Source organism: Ceratotherium simum, chromosome 7 (assembly GCF_057802395.1).
Source record: "Ceratotherium simum simum isolate JZ-2026a chromosome 7, ASM5780239v1, whole genome shotgun sequence".
NCBI classification, from domain to species: domain Eukaryota; kingdom Metazoa; phylum Chordata; class Mammalia; order Perissodactyla; family Rhinocerotidae; genus Ceratotherium; species Ceratotherium simum.
The window spans coordinates 6,741,016-6,764,734 of record NC_141906.1 but is presented as its reverse complement, the minus strand read 5'-3'; the positions used below and the strand labels follow the sequence as shown (position 1 = coordinate 6,764,734).

The 23,719-nt window shown below is 35.6% G+C and overlaps 1 protein-coding gene across 3 annotated transcripts in view; it reads left to right on the top strand.

Annotated features, from left to right (window-relative positions):
• The window catches only part of LUZP2 (leucine zipper protein 2), a 437,390-nt gene that overhangs the window by 403,000 nt on the left and 10,671 nt on the right, over positions 1–23,719 (top strand). For all 3 annotated transcript variants that reach the window (XM_014783619.2, XM_087433081.1, XM_087433080.1), the window contains one exon: positions 12,216–12,299. In XM_014783619.2, coding sequence (XP_014639105.1) covers positions 12,216–12,299 — 84 coding nt within the window. The remainder of the gene's footprint in view (positions 1–12,215; positions 12,300–23,719) is intronic.

The following is a 23,719-nucleotide window of genomic DNA, read 5'->3' as shown; positions in this document are numbered from 1 at the left end:
GGCAATGTTCTTTTCTGCTAAAATGAGTATTCTAATGCATCTTTTTTCTTCTTCATACTTTACCATTTTTTTGACATGAAGATATATCATAAAACTGGCATGAACTTTAATACCTCCTTTCCTGGAAATGTTATTAAATGTTGTTTCATCTTTCTTTGCTCCCTTATAATCACGGAGTCGCTATCATACCTGCCTCAATCTTCAGGAAGCATTTGTGAAGGAAGGAGGAAGGAGCGATGGAGCTGGGCCTGCCGACACTAGTAGGATTCATGATTACAGAGTCAGGGAAGAATGCAAATCGGGACAGAAGGAGAAAATTGAGCAAAGCACAGAGAGAGGATAGTGTGCAGCTTGTTCAGAAAACATTGAACTCCCTGAGGTTGCTGCAAGAGGGTCCTATCTAACAGAATCATTTTTGATCATTTGGGTAGTGCTTATTTTTACTATTTATCAAAGACAATTTCTGCTCACGTTAGACCAAAGGGAGATTTGAGCAAAATCCACGATTTGTTTTTGTTAAGAACCCAGTCAGCTATTTGGTTTCTCGGGAATGATTTGTTAGCTCTTGTTTAGAAGTAACTCCATTACACAGACTCCCACAAGAAGGTTTGTTTTCACTCTTAGTAATCATCTAACTTTGGCAAACAACCTGAGACTGAAGAGTTGGAGAGAAACAGAATGCCAGGAACCTTTGGGCTTTCAAGTTAAAGCTGTTACCCAGGAACTACCGTAAGAGTGGGAAATGTAGAGACAACCAAGGGCAAATAAAGGGTGCACGTGTGTTCTGCTGAAGCATAACAGAAGGACTTGAGTAGAATTAGAAACACAGAACTAGGAGGACATTAACTCAGCTTGAAAATTGAATGATAACTAACATTTCTTTTGATTGTAGTGTATAATCTTACACTGAGGATAGAGAGGGAGATAGAGTGAGGAGAAGCATTGTCCTTTCCACATTTTTTTAACACTTTGGGCCATCCTCCCTCAAAATTGTCTTTTGTTATCACTACAGACCATTCTTCCAGTCACTCTGTTTGTCTCCCTTTATACACGTAAAGTCAAGTTGAAGAAGGATTGACTCCGGGAATTTGATGGGAGCACGACAGCCATACCACCCTCCTTACGACTAGACTGCATCTGTCAACAACCTTTAAATGTATAAAACCATCAGAGATTTTTAGTACTAAAATGAGTGATGAGGTAAAAAATCAAATAACGTATTTGGCAAATTTATTTTAATAAACACATATAGGCATTTGTATTCTTCAAATAGAGCATAATTTTTACTTCTTTTTTTTTCTTCTAATTGTCTTAAAGCAATTACTTACCTGGCCACAAAGTACGCCTTAATAAAGTTAAAACATATTTTAGCCAACTAGACTGTACAGGCAGATTATTCTCTATCTGTTTGGTCCTCTATCTTTTTCTCTGGTCCTCTTTCTTTTTTCCAGTAGCACAAAATACAGAAACTAGGCCCTTGGGGGAAGTCATTATATAATTTGAGGATGAAGAGGAGGCTTACAGTAAATGGCGATGAACACACTCAAACATTACCACGTCTGATAAGGAGGTATTAAGATAGAAATTGGGAGAACAAAGAAATTGGATCCTGACAACTTAGGTTAAATCATTAGCTCTGTCAATCAAAAGTTGTTTGAATTTGGTGACTCAGTGGGCCCCTCAGAGTCTCAGTTTCTTTACCCAAAAGATTGAGCTAATAATACTTGTCTCACAGAATTCAGGTGAGCTGTCAACTGAAGAATTTTGTGATGTTTCTATTCTTTTAAATAACATCAAACATCTTCCTTTTGACAGCCTTGAGGCTAGTTGTGAGGAGTTACAGAGATAAAAGGCAATGTCCTTGCTTTTAAAAATATCATGATTTTTGGCCAGGACCCCTGGGAACTCAATGAAGTCGACTAAACAAAATCACAAGTTCAATCACTTCTTTTGTCTTCATGGTCCTCATTACAAGGGAGATACGGTCCTTAGTCTCTAGAGGGTCCACTGCGTGGGTGGGCTTTGGCAGAATTCATCCCTACCAAAATCAGTCTTTGGTGTCTATCATTTCCCATTGTTCCGTCTCTTCACTGCCCCCCTCCTGGTCTCTAGCTGCCAGTGATACAGGCTCTGTGCACCTCATTTGTGTCCTCTCTCAGGAATCACTGGCCCGCATCATCTGTGGTCAGTTTCCTTAATAACATTATTTCTTCTTTTTGCCAATGCTTCAGGTAGGAGATTAAAGTTAGAAATGAAATCCATCTCATTCTGTTTTAAGACAATTAAATCAAATGTTGCATTTAAAGTGCTTACCCATCGGCTGAAATATATTAAGTAGTAGATGTTTATTTATATATATTATTATGTAATATATATATTTTTATATACATATATATTTATATTTATCATCACCATGAGGATACTACTTGTGAATTAAAGCTTTTTTTCTGTGTTAGCCACCTTCACCCTCCCTGATTATTCTTCTGGATCTTTCCACCTCTAAGCAAAGAACTTTATACATCACCTATTTCTATTTCCTCATGTTATATATTTAAAAAATGCACAAATTATATTAAAAAATCAAGTTAAACTAGAGAAAAACCACACATGTAATATGCATGCTAAGTTTTCTCCAACAGAACATGGAAATGACTAAGATATGTCATTTGTTCTGTAATTCTTGATTTGACAACAATAGTACTAGGGATTCTAGTTTTATCCATTTATGAAACAGTTTCTTTAATAGAGGTTTTCATGTTTAAGATGGATTCTCAGTACTATTTGAAAGGTTTAGGCTTTGAGATTTTTCATCAGAAAAGACAAGAGAGAGCCTTGAATGTTCTATTGAGGGAATATTAAATTATTTTGCCTGAATAGAACCATGGAACACATTCAAGTGCTAGGAAAATGAGTCTCTAGCACATTTCTAAATTACTGGAAGGAGTAGTTATGGTTTTTTCCTGTGGTTACTGTAACAAATTACCAAGAATGTAATGGCTTAAAATAACAGACATTTATTATCTCACATATGGCGAGGCTAGAAATCTGAAATATGGCAGGACCATACTTTCTCTGGGGGCTTTAGGGGAAAATCTCTTCCATGCCTCTTCTAGCATCTGGTGTCGGTGGAAATTCCTGGGCTTGTGGCCACATCCCTCCTGTCCTGTCTCCGTCTCCACATTGTCTTCTCCTCTGTGTGTCTGTGTGAAATCACCCTCTGCCTCTATCTTATAAGGATGTTCATGATGGCACTTATGGCCCACCCATATAATCCAGGGTGCCATAGACTGAATTGTGTCCTCCTAAAAGCCATATGTTGAAGCCCTAACCCCAAATGTGACTGTATTTGGAGAAGGGGCCTTTAAGGAAGTAACTAAGGTTAAATAAAGTCATCACAGTGGGGTCCTGAACTGATAGGATTACTGTCTTTGTAAGAAGAGATGTCAGAGAACTCGCTCTTTCTCTCTGCCGTGTGAGCACACAGTGAGAAGTTGGCAGTCTCCAAGTCAGGAAGACAACCTTCACCAAAAACCAGATTCTGCTGGACCTCGATCTGCGAATTTTCAGCCTCAGGAACTGTGAGAAAATAAATTTTCTGTTGTTTAAGTCTATGGTACTTTGTTATGGCAGCCCGAGCTGACTAAGACACAGAGCAATTTCCTCTTCTCAAGATCCTTAATTTCATCACATCCTTTGACATATATAAAAATATTAACTCTTTTACCATAGGACAGTCCATGTATTTTGGGGAGGCCACCATTGTACATCATATAGCCTACTACAGTGGTCAATCTGGTTTTGTTTTTTTCCCTGAGAAAAACAACTTATTTTCAATCTATAATTCAAAAATTTACAAACATCCAAGTTTATGATTAGAAAATACATAATTATTCCCATGGTATCCCACCACTTGCATTTGCTGCTTGTACCCATTCCCCTTTCTTTTTTCAGATATTTATTTTTTTATTGAGGTATAACTGACATAGAACATTATATTAGTTTCAAGTGTACAACATAATGGTTCAATATTTGTGTATATTGCAAAATGATCACCACAATAAGTCTAGTTAACATCCATCACCATAGACATATAGATGTAATTTTTTTTCTTGTGATGACTTTTAAGATCTATTCTCTCAGCAACTTTCAAAGATGCAATACAGTGTTAGTAACTATAGTCAACATGCTGTACGTTACATCCCCAAGACATTATTTTATAACTGAAAGTTTGTACCTTTTGACCCCGCTCACCCATTTTAACCTCCAGCCCCCTGCCTCTGGCAACTGCCAATCTGTTCTCTGTATCTATGAGCTCGATATTTTTTTGTATTTTTTGTTTTTTAGTATTCTATATATAAGTAAGATCATACAGCATTTATCTTTCTCTGACTTCATTCCCTTAGCATAATACCTTTAAGGTCCATCCACGTTGTCACAAATGGTAAAATTTCACTCATTTTTTATGGCTGAATAATATTCCATTGTATATATGTACCATATTTTCTTTATCCATTCATCAATCGATGGGCACAAGTTGTTTCCATATCTTTACTATGCTCCAATGAACATGGGACTGCATATATCTTTTCAAGTTAGTATTTCCATTTTCTTCAGATAGATACCCAGAAGTGGAATTGCTGGATCATATGGTATTTCTATTTTTAATTTTTTGAGGACCCTCCAGACTGTTTTCCGCAGTGGCTGCACCAATTTACATTCCCACCAACAGTGTAAAAGGGTTTACTTTTCTCTTCATTCTCACCAACACTTGTTATTTCTTTTGTTTTTGATAATAGCCATTCTAACAGGTGTGAGTTGATATCTCATTGTAATTTTGGTTTGCATTTGCCTGGTGATTAGTGATGTTGAGCATCTTTTCATGTACCTGTTGGCCATCTGTACATCTTCTTTGGAAAAATGTCTGTTCAGATCTTCTGCCCATTTCTTAGTCAGATTGTTTGTTTTATTTGCTATTGAGTTGTATGAATTCTTTATATATTTTGGATATTAACCCCTTATCAGATACATGATTTTTAAATATTTTCTCTCATTCGGTATGTTGCCTTTTCATTTTGTTGATGGTTTCCTTTGCTGCGCAGAAGCTTTTTAGTTTGATGTAGTCCCATTTATTTGTTTTTGCTTTTGTTGCCTTTGCTTTTGGTGTCAGATCCAAAAAATTATCGCCAAGACTGATGTCAAGCAGCTTACCCTCTATGTTTTCTTCTAGGAATCTTATGGTCTCGGGTCTTACATTCAAGTCTTTAATCCATTTCAAGTTAATTTTTGTGTATGGTGTAAGATGGTGGTACAATTTCATTCTTTTGCATGTGGATATCCAGTATTCCCAACACTTATTGAAGAGACTGTCCTTTCCAAATTGCATATTCTTGGCACCTTTGTTGTAAATTAAGTGACCATAAATATGTGGGTTTATTTCTGGGCTCTCTATTCTGTTCCATTGATCTATGTGTCTTGTTTTTGTACTAGCGCCACACTGTTTTGATTATTATAGCTTTGTAATATAGTTTGAAATCAGGGACCATGATTCCACCAGCTTTGTTCTTCTTTCTCAAGATTGCTTTGGCAGTTCAGGGTCTTCTGTGGTTGTATACAAATTTTAGGATTGTTTGTTCTATTTTTGTGAAAAATGCCATTGGAATTTTGGTAGAGATTGCATTGAATCTGTAGATTGCTTTGAGTAATATGGACATTTTAACAATATTAATTCCTCCAAGCCATAAGCATGGAATATCTTTCCATTTATTTGTGTCTTCTGCAATTTATTTCATTAATATCTTATAGTTTTCAGCGTACAGATGCAAAGGAGGCTTTTCACCTCCTTTGTTTAAATTTATTCCTAGGAATTTTATTCTTTTTGATGCAATTGTAAATAGGTTTTTTTTTTTAATTTCTCTTTCTGATAATTCGTTATTAGTGTACAGAAATGCAACAGATTTTTGTATCCTTCAACTTTACTAAATTTGTGTATTAGTTCTAACAGTTTTTTGGTGAAGTCTTTAGGGTTTTTTCTATATAATACTATGTCATCTGCAAATAGTCACAGTTTTACTTCTTCCTTCCCATTTTGGATGCCTTATTTTATTCTTGCCTCATTGCCCTAGCTAGGACTTACAATACTATGTTGAATAAAAGTGGAAAGAGTGGACATCCTTGTCTTGTTCCTGATTTTAAAGGAAAATTTTGCAGCTCTTCACCATTGAGTATGATGTTAGCTGTGGGCTTTTCATATACGGCCGTTATTATGTTGAGGTACGTTCCCTCTATACCCACTTTGCAGAGAGTTTTTATCATAAATAGATGTTGAATTTTGTCGAATGCTTTTTCTGAATCTATTGAGATGATCATATAATTTTTATCCTTCATTTTGTTAATGTGGTGTATCACATTTACTGATTTGCAGATGTTGAACCATCCTTGCGTCCCTTGAATAAATTCTACTTGATCATGATGTATGATCCTTTTAATGTGTTGTTGAATTCAGTTTGCTAATATTTTGTTGACAATTTTTGCATCTATGTTGATCAGGGATATTGGCCTGTAATTTTCTTTCTTTCTAGTGTCCTTGTCTGCTTTTCATATCAGGGTAATACTGGCCTCATAAAATGAATTTGGAAATTTTCCCTCCTCTTCTATTTTTTTGGAAGAGTTTGAGAAGGATTGGTATTAATTCTTCCTTAAATGTTTGGTAGAATTCACCAGTGAAGCCATCTGGTCCCAGACTGTTGTACATCCAGAGAATGAAATATTAATCAACAGTAAAAAGAAATGAGCTACCAAGCCATGAAAAGACATGGAGGAAATTTAAATGCATATTACTAAGTGAAAGAAGTTAATCTGAAATGGCTATATACTGTATGATTCCAACTATAGGACATTCTGTAAGAGGAAAAACTCTGGAGAAAATTAGAAGACCAGTGGTTGCCAGGGTTGGGGAGGGTAGGGATGAATAGGCAGAGCACAGGGGATTTTTAAGGCAGTGAAAATACTCTGTATGATAATACAGTGGTGGAAATATGTTGTTATACATTTGTCCAAACCCACAGATTGTAAAACACCAAGAGTGAACCCTAAAGTAAACTATGGACATTGGGTGATTACGATGTGTCAATGTAGGCTCATCCTTGATAACATTTGTACCACTCTGGTGAGTGATGTTGATAATGGGGGAAGCTACGCACGTGTGGGAGCTGGGGTCATGTGGACAACCTCTGTACCTTCCTCTCCATTTTTTTGTGAACCTAAAACTGGTCCAAAAAAATAAAGTAAAAAAAATTAAAAATTACAACAGTAAAAAGACATACTGCAATTTAGGTGTTCTTAACCTAATTTAGCTCAGCAGCAGGAAGCAGAGGGCCTACAAAGTTATATGAATTGTCTAAGGCCCAAATTTATTTATGTACTAATCCAGAATCAGAATCCGCATTTCTTTAACTCCAAAATACATTACCTTTCCCCAAAGTCAGTTCCCATTCTGTGTTAATTCATCAGACTCAATAAGGCTTCTTTCCACAAGGAGCCATCTAATTGACAGCAAAAGCCTGTGTGAAGGATTACACGTATTATGTTTAAATGCAAGCAGTTCTTCAATTAAACACTAAGGTTGTGCATTTAAAGTAACTTAATTTTTCATGCTTTATTGCTGACACTGGTGAAGTGATGTATAATTTCCTCCAGGTATTAAAAGTAATTAATAATTGTAATTCTTTTTCCCTGAAGCAAAATTGAGATAACTTCAGTATTGATTTAGAAATTGGGAAACCAGGCACCGCAGTTGTGTAGTGGATGAACACAGGGGTAGCCTTTGGCAGACTGATGGAGGAGGAAAGTCCCACTGCCATTCTTCCCCCTGTTCTTTGTGAACTTAATAGTTAATGAAGCCCCTTTAATCCTCTGTCCAAAGTAGCAAAGGCCCACAAAAATAAATAAGTAGATAGATAGATAAATAGAAAAAACTTTTTATTCTGGACATATTCCTTACCTCAGTCTCACCACCAAAATCTGGGAGCATTTTCATAAATGCACAATCTTTGCAGGAGAAAATATAATTAAGAAAACATTAAAATTTATGAACATGCTACATATTTATATTCTTAGTAGGAAGATATTGAATACCTATCCCGAACGTAACCTCCATCATTGGTGAGCCCCACACATTCTTTTGAGCTTCCCTAACTGGGTTAGGTTTCACTCCTGTTGGTTTCCATGGTAAAACTCTATCTCAGCCTTATGTTGTGCTGTCAGTTTTATTTTATTGATTTGACTCTCTGTATCATCCAGGTGTCTGTGATTACATGCAGCCAACACTGACCCTTACCACATTAAATGAAGTGTCTTTACTGGTAGAACATCAGGAGCTTATAGTATCAGACTATAAATACTCAGTATCAGGAGAAGACAGAAGCAATAAGCCTGGGACTGGGTAGAAACAGAGGATGCTTCAGAAGACTGGAGTATGAACCATAAGAAGTGTCTTATTGTAGAAACAACTTGGACAAGACACCCTGCTGGAACTAATATACCTAACTATTGGTAGTCTCTTCTTAATCTAGTAAATATTAATTTCCAAGACTGGAGGTTCCAGTGACCTAACTTGGGTCTTGTGCCAATATCTTAGATGGGTCAGGGAACTGCATAAAACAGTCCTTGAGATATACCACACTATGAGAGAGAGGTAACCCTCCAGAATGAAATCAGGACCTATTAGGAAGGCAGAAGAAATGATGAATAGTTATGAGGAGTAAAGGGGAGCCCTTCGAGATCAAGAACTATTATAACCTTTGATCTCAGTTCCAAATACACTACTGTTACTGAGTGGATGCACAATAAATGTTGTTGACTCATATTGCTGGAAGTAACTCAAATTGCCACATTTTGGAAAGATTTCTCTAATCATAAATATGTCCATTCCTCTTGATTCAGTACTGATCTTTAATTCTTATCTTCTTTTTATCCTAAGAAATATATCTTAAATAAATGATGAAAAGAAAAAATAATTAAACAAAACTTATTGATTGCAAGATATGTGCTATCTTCAAAGGATGCAGTGATGAATAAGGCATGATATCTTTCCTTCAGGAGTTCTCAGCCTATGTGGAGAGTCAGACGGTTAAACCAATGACTTGTGTCCTAAGAGTTATCATGCCAGCTGGTACCAAGAATGTGTTCTTCCTAATATTATCTAAATAACCTAAAATTCAAAGCCACAAAAATCTTTAACCATAATATACGTTTCTGTAAGTTTATTCTATGAGATATTATTTAGACTTGTAAAGGATAGACAAGTCCTTAGATTTATCTGTAGATAAAGTATATTTGTCATATGCATAGAAACAGAGTAAAAATGACATAGGCACTATACTTGTGACTATGTCAAATATTCATGCATGTAGTTATGGATAAAGACTGGAAGGCAACATTGAGAAATAAAAATAGTTATTACTACAATAATAGCTGAGTTTTATGTTTCAATTTCCTTTAATGCTATTATATATTAAATGATATTTACCAGGGTATGTTGGTACTATTTACTCAGTGATTTGATTGTTCAACAGAAACAAAAGACGCTAAAATTTCTCCTTGCCTGTTAAGGTGATTTACTCTATTCTCCTTTCTCTTTTTTTTTTTTTTTGTGTGTGTGTGAGGAAGATCAGCCCTGAGCTAACATCCATGCTAATCCTCCTCTTTTTGCTGAAGAAGACTGGCTCTGAGCTAACATCTATTGCCAATCCTCTTCCTTTTTTTTCCCCCAAAGTCCCAGTAGATAGTTGTATGTCATAGCTGCACATCCTTCTAGTTGCTGTATGTGGGACGCGGCCTCAGCACGGCCGGAAAAGCGGTGCGTTGGTGTGCGCCCAGGATCCGAACCCGGGCCACCAGTAGAGAGGGAGCGCACTTAATCACTAAGCCACGGGGCCGGCCCTTCTCTATTCTTTATGTTTTTGCAGTTATGGTTCTTGCTGTGGGAGACTCTCTTTCACTATTACTGTTTATTTATTCACTCTGTTCTTTTTAACCTATTTCTTCAAACTATCTGTAATTTGTAGGTTATGGGAAGATAAGTGGTGGGTGTCCAGTAGATTTCAGCAGATTAAATGGCTGTTGTGATTCATGTTAATATATTTTTTAACACTGCTATCCAATAGGGCCCATCTATTTAAAAGTCCACGTGCTTTAAACTCCCTATTAACAATACAAAAATCACCTCCCTTTTCTCCAGATTTCTCTATTTTTTCAATGTTGTAGGTTCTAATCTTTGCTCTTAAAATATGATTACTGCCCAGTCTCTTTTCAATTGTCAGAATTCATGCTTCAGTGCAGCCTCTGTAACCATCTATTTGGTCATTTTTATTTCTCTTTTCTTGGTTTCTCCATCCAAATTCTCTTCTGTTCCATTTTTGCCTGTACACCGCTGCTATGTCACCCTGACAGGGCTTCTACCCATGTCATATGCCTGCGTTAAAATATCCAATGGACTCCCATTTGGCTAGTAAATTAAAGACAAACTTTGTCGCTCAATTTTGGGATCTCTTCCCTACTTTGTAGCATTTTTCTCATGATTACTCTCCTGCTTCTCTCTAAACCAACAGGCCAACAACTGACTCTTCTTGCTACATATCTTTCTTATACTGTTTCCTTCACCTGGAATGCCCTCCTTCAGTCTTGCCTTCATCATTCAGAGGCCCATTTTAACGATTACCCTTTCCATCATGGCTTTTCTTATTATCCCAAACGTATTTGACTTCAATTCTTTCAAAATATGCACAGCTCTGCTTGCATCCCTTTTATTAATTTGCTTTGCATTAGAGCTATTTATGTGAATAGGAATCAGATTGTGTAAACATTATGAAGACAAAAGCAATACCTTTCTCATCTTTATATCCATCAATGACTTCTAATACAGAGCACCGACTTCTTCAAAGTCATTTTGTTTTCCTCTTTAATTTTCTTTCTTATTCCTGGGGAAGATGCAGAGGGGAGATCAGAAGATAGGGGTCTTAAACAAGTAAGAACAGGAGAGAAAGAAGGTGTAAGAGAAGAGAAGACACTTAGTGCCTTCTGGATCACAACTAGGTTAACAAAGAGGAATTTTATTCACATTATTTGTTTATTTATTGTTAGAGATTATGCCCGGCATTTGGGTGACAATATAGGAACTATTTTAGTCAACTAAGGTGCTTTATTTTCTATTGTTTTTCTAATATGCTACTAGCTTTAAAATTTTTTATACATTTAATATTCTACTAGTTTTACTAGGTATCTTGGTTTTTATTTTTATAAAAGTATTATTTTTGTAAGAATGTTTCCCTGCTCAGGAATGTAATTGCCTGTGGAAAACCAGGTTAGTGCTGTAGAAAGCAGCACAGAGAAAACCTGAGCGGGTTTTTGCTTTCTGACCAGACCACGTCTTAGTCTTTGTCTTCCGGGGTTCCCAGTGGTCAGAATCCTCTTTTCTTCCTGCTTTGTGATCCACTGAAATCAAAGTCTCAGATCCAAGCAAGTCAACATTCACTGAGTTAAGCTTTTGTCTGTCCTACCCTCACAGATTGATGGGCATCACAGCAGATTCAAATCAGCTCTGCCCAAGGAACGCACATTTGAGTGGATAATCTTACACCAGCCTACGGGGATATTTACATCTATGAGCTACGGCATCCCCTTCCCTGGCCAGAACCTGGAAAACTGACCCCCATTTTTTTACTTTAGTGTTCCTAAAGAGATAAATTGTTAGAATAATTTCGGGTTTACAGAGGTGTACAGCAGCACTTCATTAGCTAGTGAAGCTTTGGACTGAATATAGTCCTGTATGTAAATTACAGTGAGATGCTACAAAACACTTTCTCATTGAAAAAATGAACTGTGCACTTACTATTTCTCAGATATACTAGAGGTTAAAACAAAGAGAAAAGATAGGATTCCTGCTTTTTGAGGAACCAAGATCCTTAAAATAAAAGCTTATTATGCAAGCAATATTTCCAGTGAGAAGATATCTCATTGGACATCACTAGCACAAAATTGAATATAAATTATTTTAATTTCAAAGTTAAGAATTTTTAAGGTACAATTTTTAAGATGTCCGATATATACAAATTTTCATTGTATTCTTTTTTTCGAGTGTGATGTTGCCATTGCATCATATTTTACAATAGTCATATGGATCTATTTATCTCTTTGTTTTTAATGTTCTCTCTCTCAAGCCTCAACAGAGCACTCCTGGAAGCCCTCAAGTTGAAATAACAAAGCAAGAAAATCTGAAAATCCCTGAGTGTGATCCTCAAAATGTAAGATTAACTTAAAATTGTTTTAACAGCATTCAACATGAAAACATGGACATAAGCATTTTAACAATCTTGGTTCATAACACCATGAAACTTTCTGTTTATATATAATATCTACTATCTAAACATTGTACTTTTAAATTTGAAAAAGCAGTTGTTCTCTGGATGTGAATCAGGTAGGTGTTCCACTAGGAAATGTACCCAGACTCTTGGGAATACTGTGAACTTGAGTTGTCAGAGAGTAAGGAGGTGGCCACATACTCGGCAATGTACTCACTCCCACAACCACGCGACGGAAAGCTATTAAAACATTAAAAACAAAAACAAACAAACCAAACCTCAAAGGATGCGATTTGATAGTACTGGCCCCATAAGCGAGCGAGGCCAGCATTATAGAGACATTACGTTGGAGGAAGAGAGATTCCTTACCTTCACTTGGTAATAGGAAATATGGAACTGTGCCTGTGGTTTTTTCACTCATAATAAGTGTAATGAAATTTTAATTCTGGAACTTTGGCACAATTACAGATCTCTTATGTCTGGATTTGAGAAGCAGCAAATGACAACAATTTTGTTGAGTAGATAAAGTTAGGCTTCAATCTAGTTGACGAAATGGAAAGTGGCTGCTAAAACTCTTTGTGATTGAAAAGAAATCAGGCTACGGCAAAGAAAATAAGACAGAATAGAAACATAAGTTAACCAAGTCAATCTCTTTTCCTTTATTGGCTGCCAAAGTAAGTTTAGAAATATGAATTTCTCAACAATTTTGCCTTCAAATCTTTGTATATTTAAATATGTACCAAAAGCATACAATTTAGAACATAATAAGGTTAATGAGAAGCAGAAATAAAATATTCTGCAACTTACTTCCAAGGGAGGAAGAAGTCAAGAAGGCTTTGGACAGGAAGGGATGTTTTTGCTGTAGTTTGAAGGACAGATAGGTCCCAGCACTTTCTGCACTTTATTCTCTGGTCATATTGCTCTGTGCTTTGTTGTCTCTGCACGTTTGCTTGCATTGTCAGAGACATATCTGTCCTTACTTACTTCGGAACAGAAGAGGTTCATACTCTTTTAATAACAAGAATGAACAAAAATGCATGTTGGAAATAATTATTTGTGAAAGATATGATGGTTTTTTCAAACAACTTTATTGAGATATAATTTGCATACTATAAAAATCACACATTTTAAGTCTATATTTCAATTATTCATTAAATTTACCGAGTTGTGCAACGATTACCACAGTCCAGTTTTAGAACACTTCCATCTCCCTAATAAGGTCCCACACGCTTTTTGTACAGTTAATCTCTGTTCCCAACCTCAGCCCAGACAGCCACTAACCTAGTTTCTATCTACATATATTTGTCTTTTCTGTAAATTTTGTATAAACTGATCATATGATATGTGGTATTTTTCATCTCGCTTCCTTCATATAGCATAATGATTTTAACCTTCATCCATGTTGTAGCATATATCACTAGTTTGTTCCTTTTTATTGCTGAATAGGATCCATTCTAGGGTTATATCACATTTTCTTTATCCACTCATCACATGATAACTTTTGGATTATTTCCACTTTTTGGTCGTTATGGATAATGATGCTAAGAACATTCACATAAACATCTTTGTGTGGACATGTTTTAATTTCTCTTGAGTAGATACTTATAAGTGAAATAGGATATGGTAAATTTTTCCATAAGTTTTTAAGAAACACACCATTTTCCAAAGTGGCTGCACCATCTTATATCCTAATCAGCAATGTATGAAAGTTCCAGTTTCTCCATATCTTTGTCACCACTTGTTATTGTCTGAATTTTTGCTTAAAAAGCAAATTCTAGTGAATGTGGAGTCAAATTTTGTTGCAGGTTTAATTTTAAATTCCCTAATGGTTAATAATATTGAGCATATATTTAAATACTTATTAGCAAATTCATATATCTCCTTTGGTGAAATGTCTATTTAAATATTTTCCCCATGTTTTAGTTGGTTTGTTTGTCTTACTATTGACTAGTAAGATTCCTTCTATATTCTGGATATAAATCCTTTACCAGATATATGATTTGAAAATATTTCTTTCAGTATGTTTCTTGTCTTTTCCTTTTCTTAATGGTGTCTTTTAAAATATACTTAATAGACTTTTTTTTTAGTTCCGTTTTAGATTTACAGAATAATTGAGCAATAGTACATAGAGTTCCATATAGCAACCTGCTCTCTTTCTGTAATTGATTTCTAGCTTAGTTCCCTTACAGTCTGATGGCATACTTTACATTTTTCCAGATGTGTTCTATGGCCCAGAATGCAGTCTATCTTGGTGAATAGTCCATGTGAGCTTGAGAAGGACGTGTATTTTCTTCTTGCTTGATGAAGTATTCTATAAATGTCAATCAGATCCAGTTGATTTATGGTGTTGTTCAGCTCAACTATATTCTTACAAATTTCCTGCCTGCTGGATCTGTCAATTATTGATAGTGTTGACGTCTCCATCTATAACAGAGGATTGGTCTATTTCTCCTTGCAGTTCTTTAAGTTTTTGTCTCGCGTATTTTGACGCTGTTGTTAGGTGCATATATGTTAAGAATTGTTATGTATTTTTGTAGAATTGACCCCTTTATTATTATATAAATACCCCTTTTTATCCCTGATATTTTCCTTGCTGTGAGGTTGGCTTTGCCTGAAAGTAATATGGCCACTCCAACTTTCTTTTAATTAATGTTAGCATGGTATATCCTTCTCTATCCCTTCACTTGTAATCAATCTGTGTCTTTATATTTAAAGTGGGTTTCTTATAGACAACATATAGTTGGGTTTTTTAAATCTTTTCTGACAATCTCTGTCTTCTATTGGTGTATTTGGACCCTTCACATTTAAAGTGACTATTGATATAGTTCGCTTAATGTCTGCCATATTTGCAACTGTTTTGGATTCATTGCATTTTTTCTTTCTTTTTTATGATCTCTTTTAATATTTTCTCTTGTTTTAATTGAAAATTTTATGATTCCAATACCTCTTGCCTCTTAGCATATCAATTATACTTCTTCTGTAAAAATTTTTAGTGGTTGCCTTAGAGTATGCAATATACATTTGAAACAATCCAAGTTCACTTTCAAGTAACACTACAGTCATGCATCTCTTAACAACAAGAATACCTTCTGAGAAACATGTCATTAGGCAATATTGTCATTATGCAAACATCATAGAGTGTACTTACACAAACATAGATGGTATAGCCTACTAAACACCTAGGATCTATGTACTAATCTTATGGGACCACCATCGTATATGCTGTCAATCATTGACAAAAGCATCGTTATGTGGAGCATGACTGTATACCATTCCAAGATGTGAAAGTGTCTTATATCAGAGTATTCCCAGTTATCCCCTCCTATTGCTTATAATATTGCTGTCATTCATTTCACTTAACCATAAGCTGTAATCACCAAATATGTTGTTGCTATTGCTATTTTGAACAAACTGTTATCTGTTCCATCAATTAAGAATAAGATACATAAAAACATTATTTTACCTTCACTCATTCCTTCTCCAGCACTCTTCCTCTCCTTTGGTAAGTCAGAGTTTCTTAACTATATAATTTCTATCTGTCTGAGGAACTTCTTTTAACATTTCTTGAAAGGCAAGTCTGCTGGTGACAAATTCTCTCAGTTTTTGTTTTCCTAAGGTCATTTTTTTCTTCACTGTGGAAGGATAATTTCACTGGATAAAATTTCTAGGTTTTCTTTTTTTTCAACTCTAAATATTTCACTCTATTCTTTTCTTGCTTAAATTCTTTCTGAATATAAGTCTGAAGTAATTCTTGTCCTTGTTTCTATACTATTCTCTCCTAACTATTCTCCCTCTCAATTCTTTCAAGATATCTCTGTGATTTTCTGCAATTTGAATACGACATGCCTAGATGTAATTTTGGGGGTATTTTCTGCTTGTTCTCTGATCTGCCTGGATTTGTGGTTGAATTCTGTCATTACCTTTGGAAAATTCTCATCATTATTATTTCAAATATTTCTTCTGTTACTTTCTTATCCTTCCAGTATGCCCATTAACTGTAAGTTGTAGCTTTTGTAATTGTCATACAATTCTTGGATATTCTATTCATTTATTCACTCTTTTATCCTTGCATCTCAGTTTGGTTGTCATACTGTGGCAGCTGCATGTTGCTGTGATGCTAAAAGCTGTTCCACCAGTATTTCAAATACCAACAGGGTCACCCGTAGTGGACAGGTTTTAGCAGATCTTCCAGACTAAGACAGGCTAGGAAGAAGGACCTGGCCACCCACTTCCAAAAAAGTTGGCCCTGAAAACCCTATGAATGGCATCAGATCATTGTCTGGTAGAGCACCAATTTTTTTCTTTCTTTACATGAGACATGAAGCTTGATGGGGCTGGAGTTGAGTAGTTTTCTTTCTCCCACATCAGATAAGGCTTTGGTGAAGTCTTTTTCCTTGCTGGGTAGGTGTTTGTTGTGGAGAATACTCTGAGCTTGGTAAATGGCTACTCTTTTCCTAAGCATATTTGAAAATGGTTATTTTCCCCTTCCCTCTTACTAAACACAAGGATGTTCTTCTGTTCTCTGATCTTCACCATTAAAACCTGGTAGGACTCCTGGAGGTAAAATCCACACGTGTGTGATCTCTTCCCACCTAGATTAGACCTCTAGGAGTTTTTATATTTTATGCTAGTCCACACTCTGCCTCCAGCAATTTGTTGAAGGTATTTTGTGTATGTGTGTGTATGTATATATATATATATATATATATATATATATATATATATGTTTTACATATTTTATATATATTTATATAAGTTTTATATATGTATACCTAATGGCTCCCTTGGCTTTTACTTCACATAAATTTGTCTGCATTCTGTGTATTTACCTCTCTCTCCAATATTTGGAGTGGTATTTTATCTGGTGACCTCAATTCTCTGATAGAGTGAAGGAAAGTGGTAACTTCCAGGCTGTTTACACGTCAGAGCAGGAACCAGAGGCTTGAATAGTATATTTTTAAAACAAAAGTTTTCAATTTCAGTAAAGTCCAGTTTATCATTTTTCCTTTATTGATAAATCTTTACCTTATCCAGGGATATAAAGATTTTCTTTTAAAATGTGTATAGGTTTATTTCTTACATTTAAATCTATGACCCACTTTGAGTAATTTTTGTGCATGGTGTGAAATAAGGTTCAATTTTCATTATTTGTATGTTGATATTCAGTCGTCCAGATCTGTACAATAATTCGTTGTAATGAATATACTTTCCTTATTGAACTGCTTCGGCACCTTGGTCAAAAAATTATTGACTATAAATATGAATGCATTTCTCAACTTTCAATTGTTTCATTGATCTTTATGTCTATCCTTAGGCCTGTACCACACTGTCTTGATTATTATAATTTTATAGTAAGTTTTGAATTTGGGAAGTTAAAGTCCTCTTACTTTGTTGTTCCTTTTCAAGATTGCTTTGGCTATTCTGAATCCCTTCCACATCCTTGTTAATTTTAGGATCTTCCTGTCAATTACAATAAAAAAGCCTGTTGGAATTTTGACAAAGATTGCCCTGAATCTGTAGACCAGTCTGGGGAGAACTGTCATCTTAGTAATACTGATTCTTCCAGTCCACAAACAGGGGTTGTCTTTCCAGTTACTTGCATCTTTTAAAATTTCCTTCAGCAATGTTTTATACATTTTCAGTGTACAAGTCATGCACTTCTTTTGTTTTCATTATTCCTATTTTATTCTTTTTGATGTTATTGTGAATGGAGTTGTTTTCTTAATTTCATTTCCAGATTGTTAATTGCTAGCATATAGAAATACAATTAATTTTTTTATATTTATCTTATATCAGATTAAAGAGTTTTAAGTGACTATGAGCTCTGACTCAAACTGTGATGAGATTTGCAAAACAACTCCATGAAGTTGCAATTGATTTTAAGAAATTATGATGCTACATCCAGAATAAGGGAGATAAATCCCTCATAGAATTTTGTTTGTAAGTCCAGACTGACAAAGTATGTTCCCTTCTAGAAATGACACTTCTAAGTTCAGAAATGACAAATGGAGTGTGTCCACTAAAGCTTAAGATGGAAGGTCAGAATGTAATGTTGATTGGTTTCATTTCTGTTTTAACCAATTACCCAGGGGATAGCCATGAGTATTTAATCCCTTTGAGGCTCATTTTCCTCCTCTAATAAAGAGAGAGAAATATCTCTTAGCTTATATAGCTTGTTAAAAGAGCCAATGAGACAGCCCAGCTTAACACCTAGTATATCATTGGCACAGAGCAGGCCTTAATAATTATTATTATTAAAATAATTATTTTAAAATAAATTTTTATTTTAAAATAATTATTTTAAAATAAAATAAAATAAATTTTTATTATTAAAATAATTATTTTAAAATAAAATAAATTTTAATTATTTTAAAATAAAATAAAAATAAAAATAATTATTACTTTCCATTCCTCATTTAAACCTCAGTAAATATTTTTGAATTAAGTATTTTAATTAATTTCTCAAATGAGAAAACTTAGAAGATGACAAAAGCAACCTTAAAAACTATAATTTGAAAGAGGGAGTAGTCTTATTCACTGTTATTCTCTGAGGCAGAACCAGATGCAGCTGGTGGAAATAGCTATAAGAAGAAGAATATTTCAGTCAAATATGAAAGTGAACTTTTAATGAAAAGTATCTGAAAATAGAATTAGCTACTGGAGGACATAGTATAATATATGATTAAATAATGAAAAACAACCATTCTGAGCCGCAGTCAGGAAATGAAGCATTAGAGTGGAGGAAAAGAGCTATCATGGTAGCATCTCTTTCAGTTCCAGGATTCTGTGATCAACAATCTCGCTGGAGCTGACGGAAGCACATGCAATTCCTTAGTAAAAAAATAGCTAAAGTGATGCCTTTTGATTCCTTTTGGTCACACATGAGAATAAATAACATGTAGAGAAAGCCTGGACACTACATAAAACTCAAATTTGAATACCAACTTTGCTGTTTCCTAACATATCACTTTGGCAAGTGATTTTATTATTCAGATCCCTTATCTATATAATGTAGATCAATGTTTTTCAAATTTTTACATGCCTGTCAATCACCAGGTCAACCTGTAAAACTGCTTATGGTAAAGCTCCTCTCCCACAGATTATTAATCAGTAGACTGGGGCACAGTCCAGGAATGTGTATTGTTTTAATAAACCCACCTAGATTTTCTTTTGTCCATTTTCTGTTAAACATAAACTGTGATGTTGATTTCTTATAGGCTTATCATGATGATTATATATAACACATATTAAATACACAATATTCAATTATGTCATAGATGTCCTTATTAGTTCATTCTGAAAAACTGCTTTGCAATTTTAATATTCAAGCTCTCATATCTTCTCTGGTCAAAGTCCCAAAGTTGAAATTAGAGATCATGCATATTCCTAGATATCTTTGGGGGTTCATTGCACTTCCTGCCCTATACAAGCCAGGCAGGATCACTTAGGAAAATGCCTTCTGGATTCCTTGGCCCTTTTTTGAGTAGACTTAGAAAACTTGAAATGGATCACCAATGGCTTAACAGGATATTGGACTACCAGTTTGGGGTATGTTTAAATTACTTTGAAAGCAGCTTTGCTTAAATGATAATATTGGAGTCACATGGAGAAAGCAAAGTATGTACCTGCTTCATCCCATTTTCCTACAGTTTGCAAATGTGCCTCATATTGTTTAATAGCATATCAAGAATTAAAGACATTGAGCATTTTATTTTAATTTTCGCTTAGAGATTAAGACTTGCTGCTCAATATAACTGTGTTTTACAATGTTTTGGACTCCTATAGGTAGCAAACATAATATTTCTTAATGTGCCAAGGAAATGAAAAGCAACAATGGCTTATGTTTAGCACTGTGAGCAACCAGTCAATTTCTTGGCATTACACCTGCTTGCAAGTCCCTGACCAAAGGGAGTTTATTCAACAGATAGGCATTGTCTAGGGAAATGAGAGGAGAAAATGTGCAGAAAATAAAACCTAGAGATGCAACTAGAAAATTATGCCAGCTTTTTCATGTTAAAAACAATTTTGGCAGAGATTTAAGAAATCTTAGTTTGCTATTATAGCCAATATTCATTGTGTGACATTTGATGGCCCTGATGAGTTGTTGGCAGACGCTTGGTTAACAACATTTTCTAGGCAAGTCATGCCCTGTTGTAATTGGGCTGGGAGACCACATACCATTGTCTTTCTGGGCTGCACTCCATCAGACCATCTGAAGAGGCTGGCTTCAAACAAGGCATTCTTCATTGTGCTATTGTGGGATTTTTTTTTAATTTTTATTTTTTATTTATTTATTTTTTTGTGAGGAAGATCAGCCCTGAATTAACATCTGCCAATCCTCCTCTTTTTTTGCTGAGGAAGACTGGCCCTGGGCTAACATCCATGCCCATCTTCCCCTACTTTATATCAGATGCCGCCACAGCGTGGCTTGACAAGCGGTGCGTCGGTGCGCGCCCGGGATCCGAACCGGCGAACCCGAGGCTGCTGCAGTGGAACACGGGCACTTAAGCGCTTGCGCCACCGGGCCGGCCTCTATTGTTGGATTTTTTTAAGAAGGAACAGACATGCTTCCAGATAATGCGGGAGTAGTAGTTTTCTAAGGTCGTTAGAACAATTTTGTGCTTTCCATATTTGATATAAATCTTCATGTTTACCCTCCTATGACATCTTAATTTAAAGCATGCAAAAATGTGAATTTAATTGTGATTTCTTACCAGAAATCACATAGAAACCCTAAGAATAACTTTAACATTAATTTGGTAAATAAAAATAACCCAATAAGCATGCTAATATTTATTATAAGGATATTGGCCAAATAGTGATACACAAATACAAAGCTTAATCTGGTCAGTAATTCTCTGACCCCTCCTATCTTCTCTGCAAGATGCATAATGGCTTTCTCCTCTCAGTCCCTATAGTGCTTGGTTTAGTCATGTATTTTTTCCTGTATCACAGTCCATCTTTCATGTTGATTATATGTATAAGGTTCTCATTTTGCATTAGATAACAAGCAATTTGAGGACAGAGACTATAAAAATATTGGTATTTCCTTCAGCACCTAGCAAAATGCTCATCTTAGCAGATGCTTATTTCTCCTAATATGAAAAAATTATGAAGTTAGATGTGGCTGCATTTTTCAAAAATTTTAACTATTTTGTATGGAGGATAAAGAAATCAAGGTTCGGAGAGGGAATGTGACTTGACTAGAAGTCCCTGGAAAGGGAACACTGGTGGTTGACCCCGCCTCCCTGCAGTCTCCCACTCCTCCATCAGCTGGATCCAGAGCTGTCGCCTTGGTTCAGCTTTACGGTTTCATCCTTTGAACTTCTTGCTTTCTAGTTTCTGACCTTTTGAATATCAAAACAGTACTAATATACCATTGTTTAATAAAAATAACAAATCCTTTTCATACAGAAAGGTGGCATCAGAGAAAAATCTAGCCAAAATGCATTCATGTTTTTAGGTAACTTGGTACTTAATCCCATTTTTTCTCCTTTATAATATTCTAAAAATTATGCTTGTTTTCAGCCTCTAGCCTGTCCCATATCTTAATCTGCAGAACCAACTGGACTTTTGTACCTGTCAGAGATATTTTTTGTTGGTAGAATCTCAGGTTGCCCATTGATGCATTTGCATTAATTATTTTGAGTTCGTTTCATGTTTTTTTGAGAGAGGTCATAGGAGATATAACTAATCTCTCTTGTGAAGTGGAACCAAGTATTTAATACCAATAACAAAGTTATAGTAATCTGCGGGATTAGAGATACGAACTCAAAGAAGACTTTAAATCATCTCTGATAAGTCACTCCATCTGCTTTCATTCTTAAAGTATCATTCTTTATTTCTGAGGGATGGAATAGAGCATAATTTAAAATAAAAAAAATGCAAAAGAAGCCATTCTCCTTGAGTGGGCTTTCCAATGATTGTTAATTCAATCATAGTGCCTGTTGTGATTTTTGTTAAATGAACAATTGTTAAGTAGAGCCCGGGGTGTCGGATGGTGAGCCAAGGTTCCAGAAGGAGCACAGGCAAGGGAAAGTGATATAGAGAAGTTTATTACTCACAGGTCCTAGAGGAGGTACAAAACACACCTCCCTGGGCCACGTGGGGAGGTGAGGGCAGGGTGCAGGCAGAGAGCAAGCAGGACCTGGGGCACATGCCTTTATTAGGGTGAGTGGGTAAAGTGCTTTGCAGTTCCAGGCTAGGCTGCGTTGCTCAATTCAAACCAAGATGAGCAAGAGTGGGGTTTTGGTAAGCTCTGCTGGGGTCTTATGTAAGGGGTGCATAAGGGGAAGGAGTTGGAAGGCAGGAGAGACTCGATCACCAGGGGCACTGGGGAAGTCATATCAGGAACTTACTCTGTCTTGTGACTCTCTGGGCTGTTATCTAGGGCATGCACTCACCGAGGGGCTAGTGTCACTTCTGGGTCCCCTGCAGGCCACTTAGCTACACCAAATGGATGCTGAGGCAGCAATATTATGGAGTAGTCTAGTTAAATACTCAACAGTGCCCTTTTGAAAAGGTCATTCTAAATATATGACTTTATTTTTATAATTTCTAATGGGATATTTGCATTGAAGCCAAAGATGTCCATGTATCATAATGAAAATCTTCTGCAGCATATGAATCCTTGAGGTAAATTAAGTGGACTGATCTGATGATTCTGTCTTGAGGAGAAAAAAAAAACAGGAGGGATAAAGGGCATCATCCAAGGTTAAGGTTACTCAAAAGGACTAGTGGTTGGTTAATGAGACTTTTTATTGCCCTGTTAAATCATAAACAGAAAAGGATGAGAGAGGAAGAAACACAGACCTGGAAAAAACAAAAGCAACCAATCCTTTGGCGATGTCATTCTCTCATGACCATAGTCCATATGTTGACACCAGCATTGTAAAATTAAAGTGACTGAATATCAGGGTTTCTATTCTGGTCCAAATATTTATTGACAAAATAGAGAAATTTTGATTGAAGAAAGCGAAAGGAAGGATAGAAACTAAATTTAATTGAACACCTAATTTGTATATGGTACTCCATTACAAACCATTATATATTTTTTATTTGCTCTAACTCTTCCAACAATCTTTTCAAGTAGGTATTATTTTGCCTACCCTGCAGATGAGGAATCAGAACCTCAGGAAGATGAAGTAACTTTCCTAAATTCATACAGCTAATAAGGACTAAAGCAATTCTAACCTTCACTCTGTTCATCCAGCTGAGTTACCTACACTATCTTGTTCCACTTTGATGTCAAAATTTTAAATGTAAGCATTGTTATCCCCATTTTACAGATCAGGAAAAAATGAGTTTAGATTGGTATTTTCCAAACATCATTCCACCAGCAAGTGCTGGCCTGTGATGAAGTT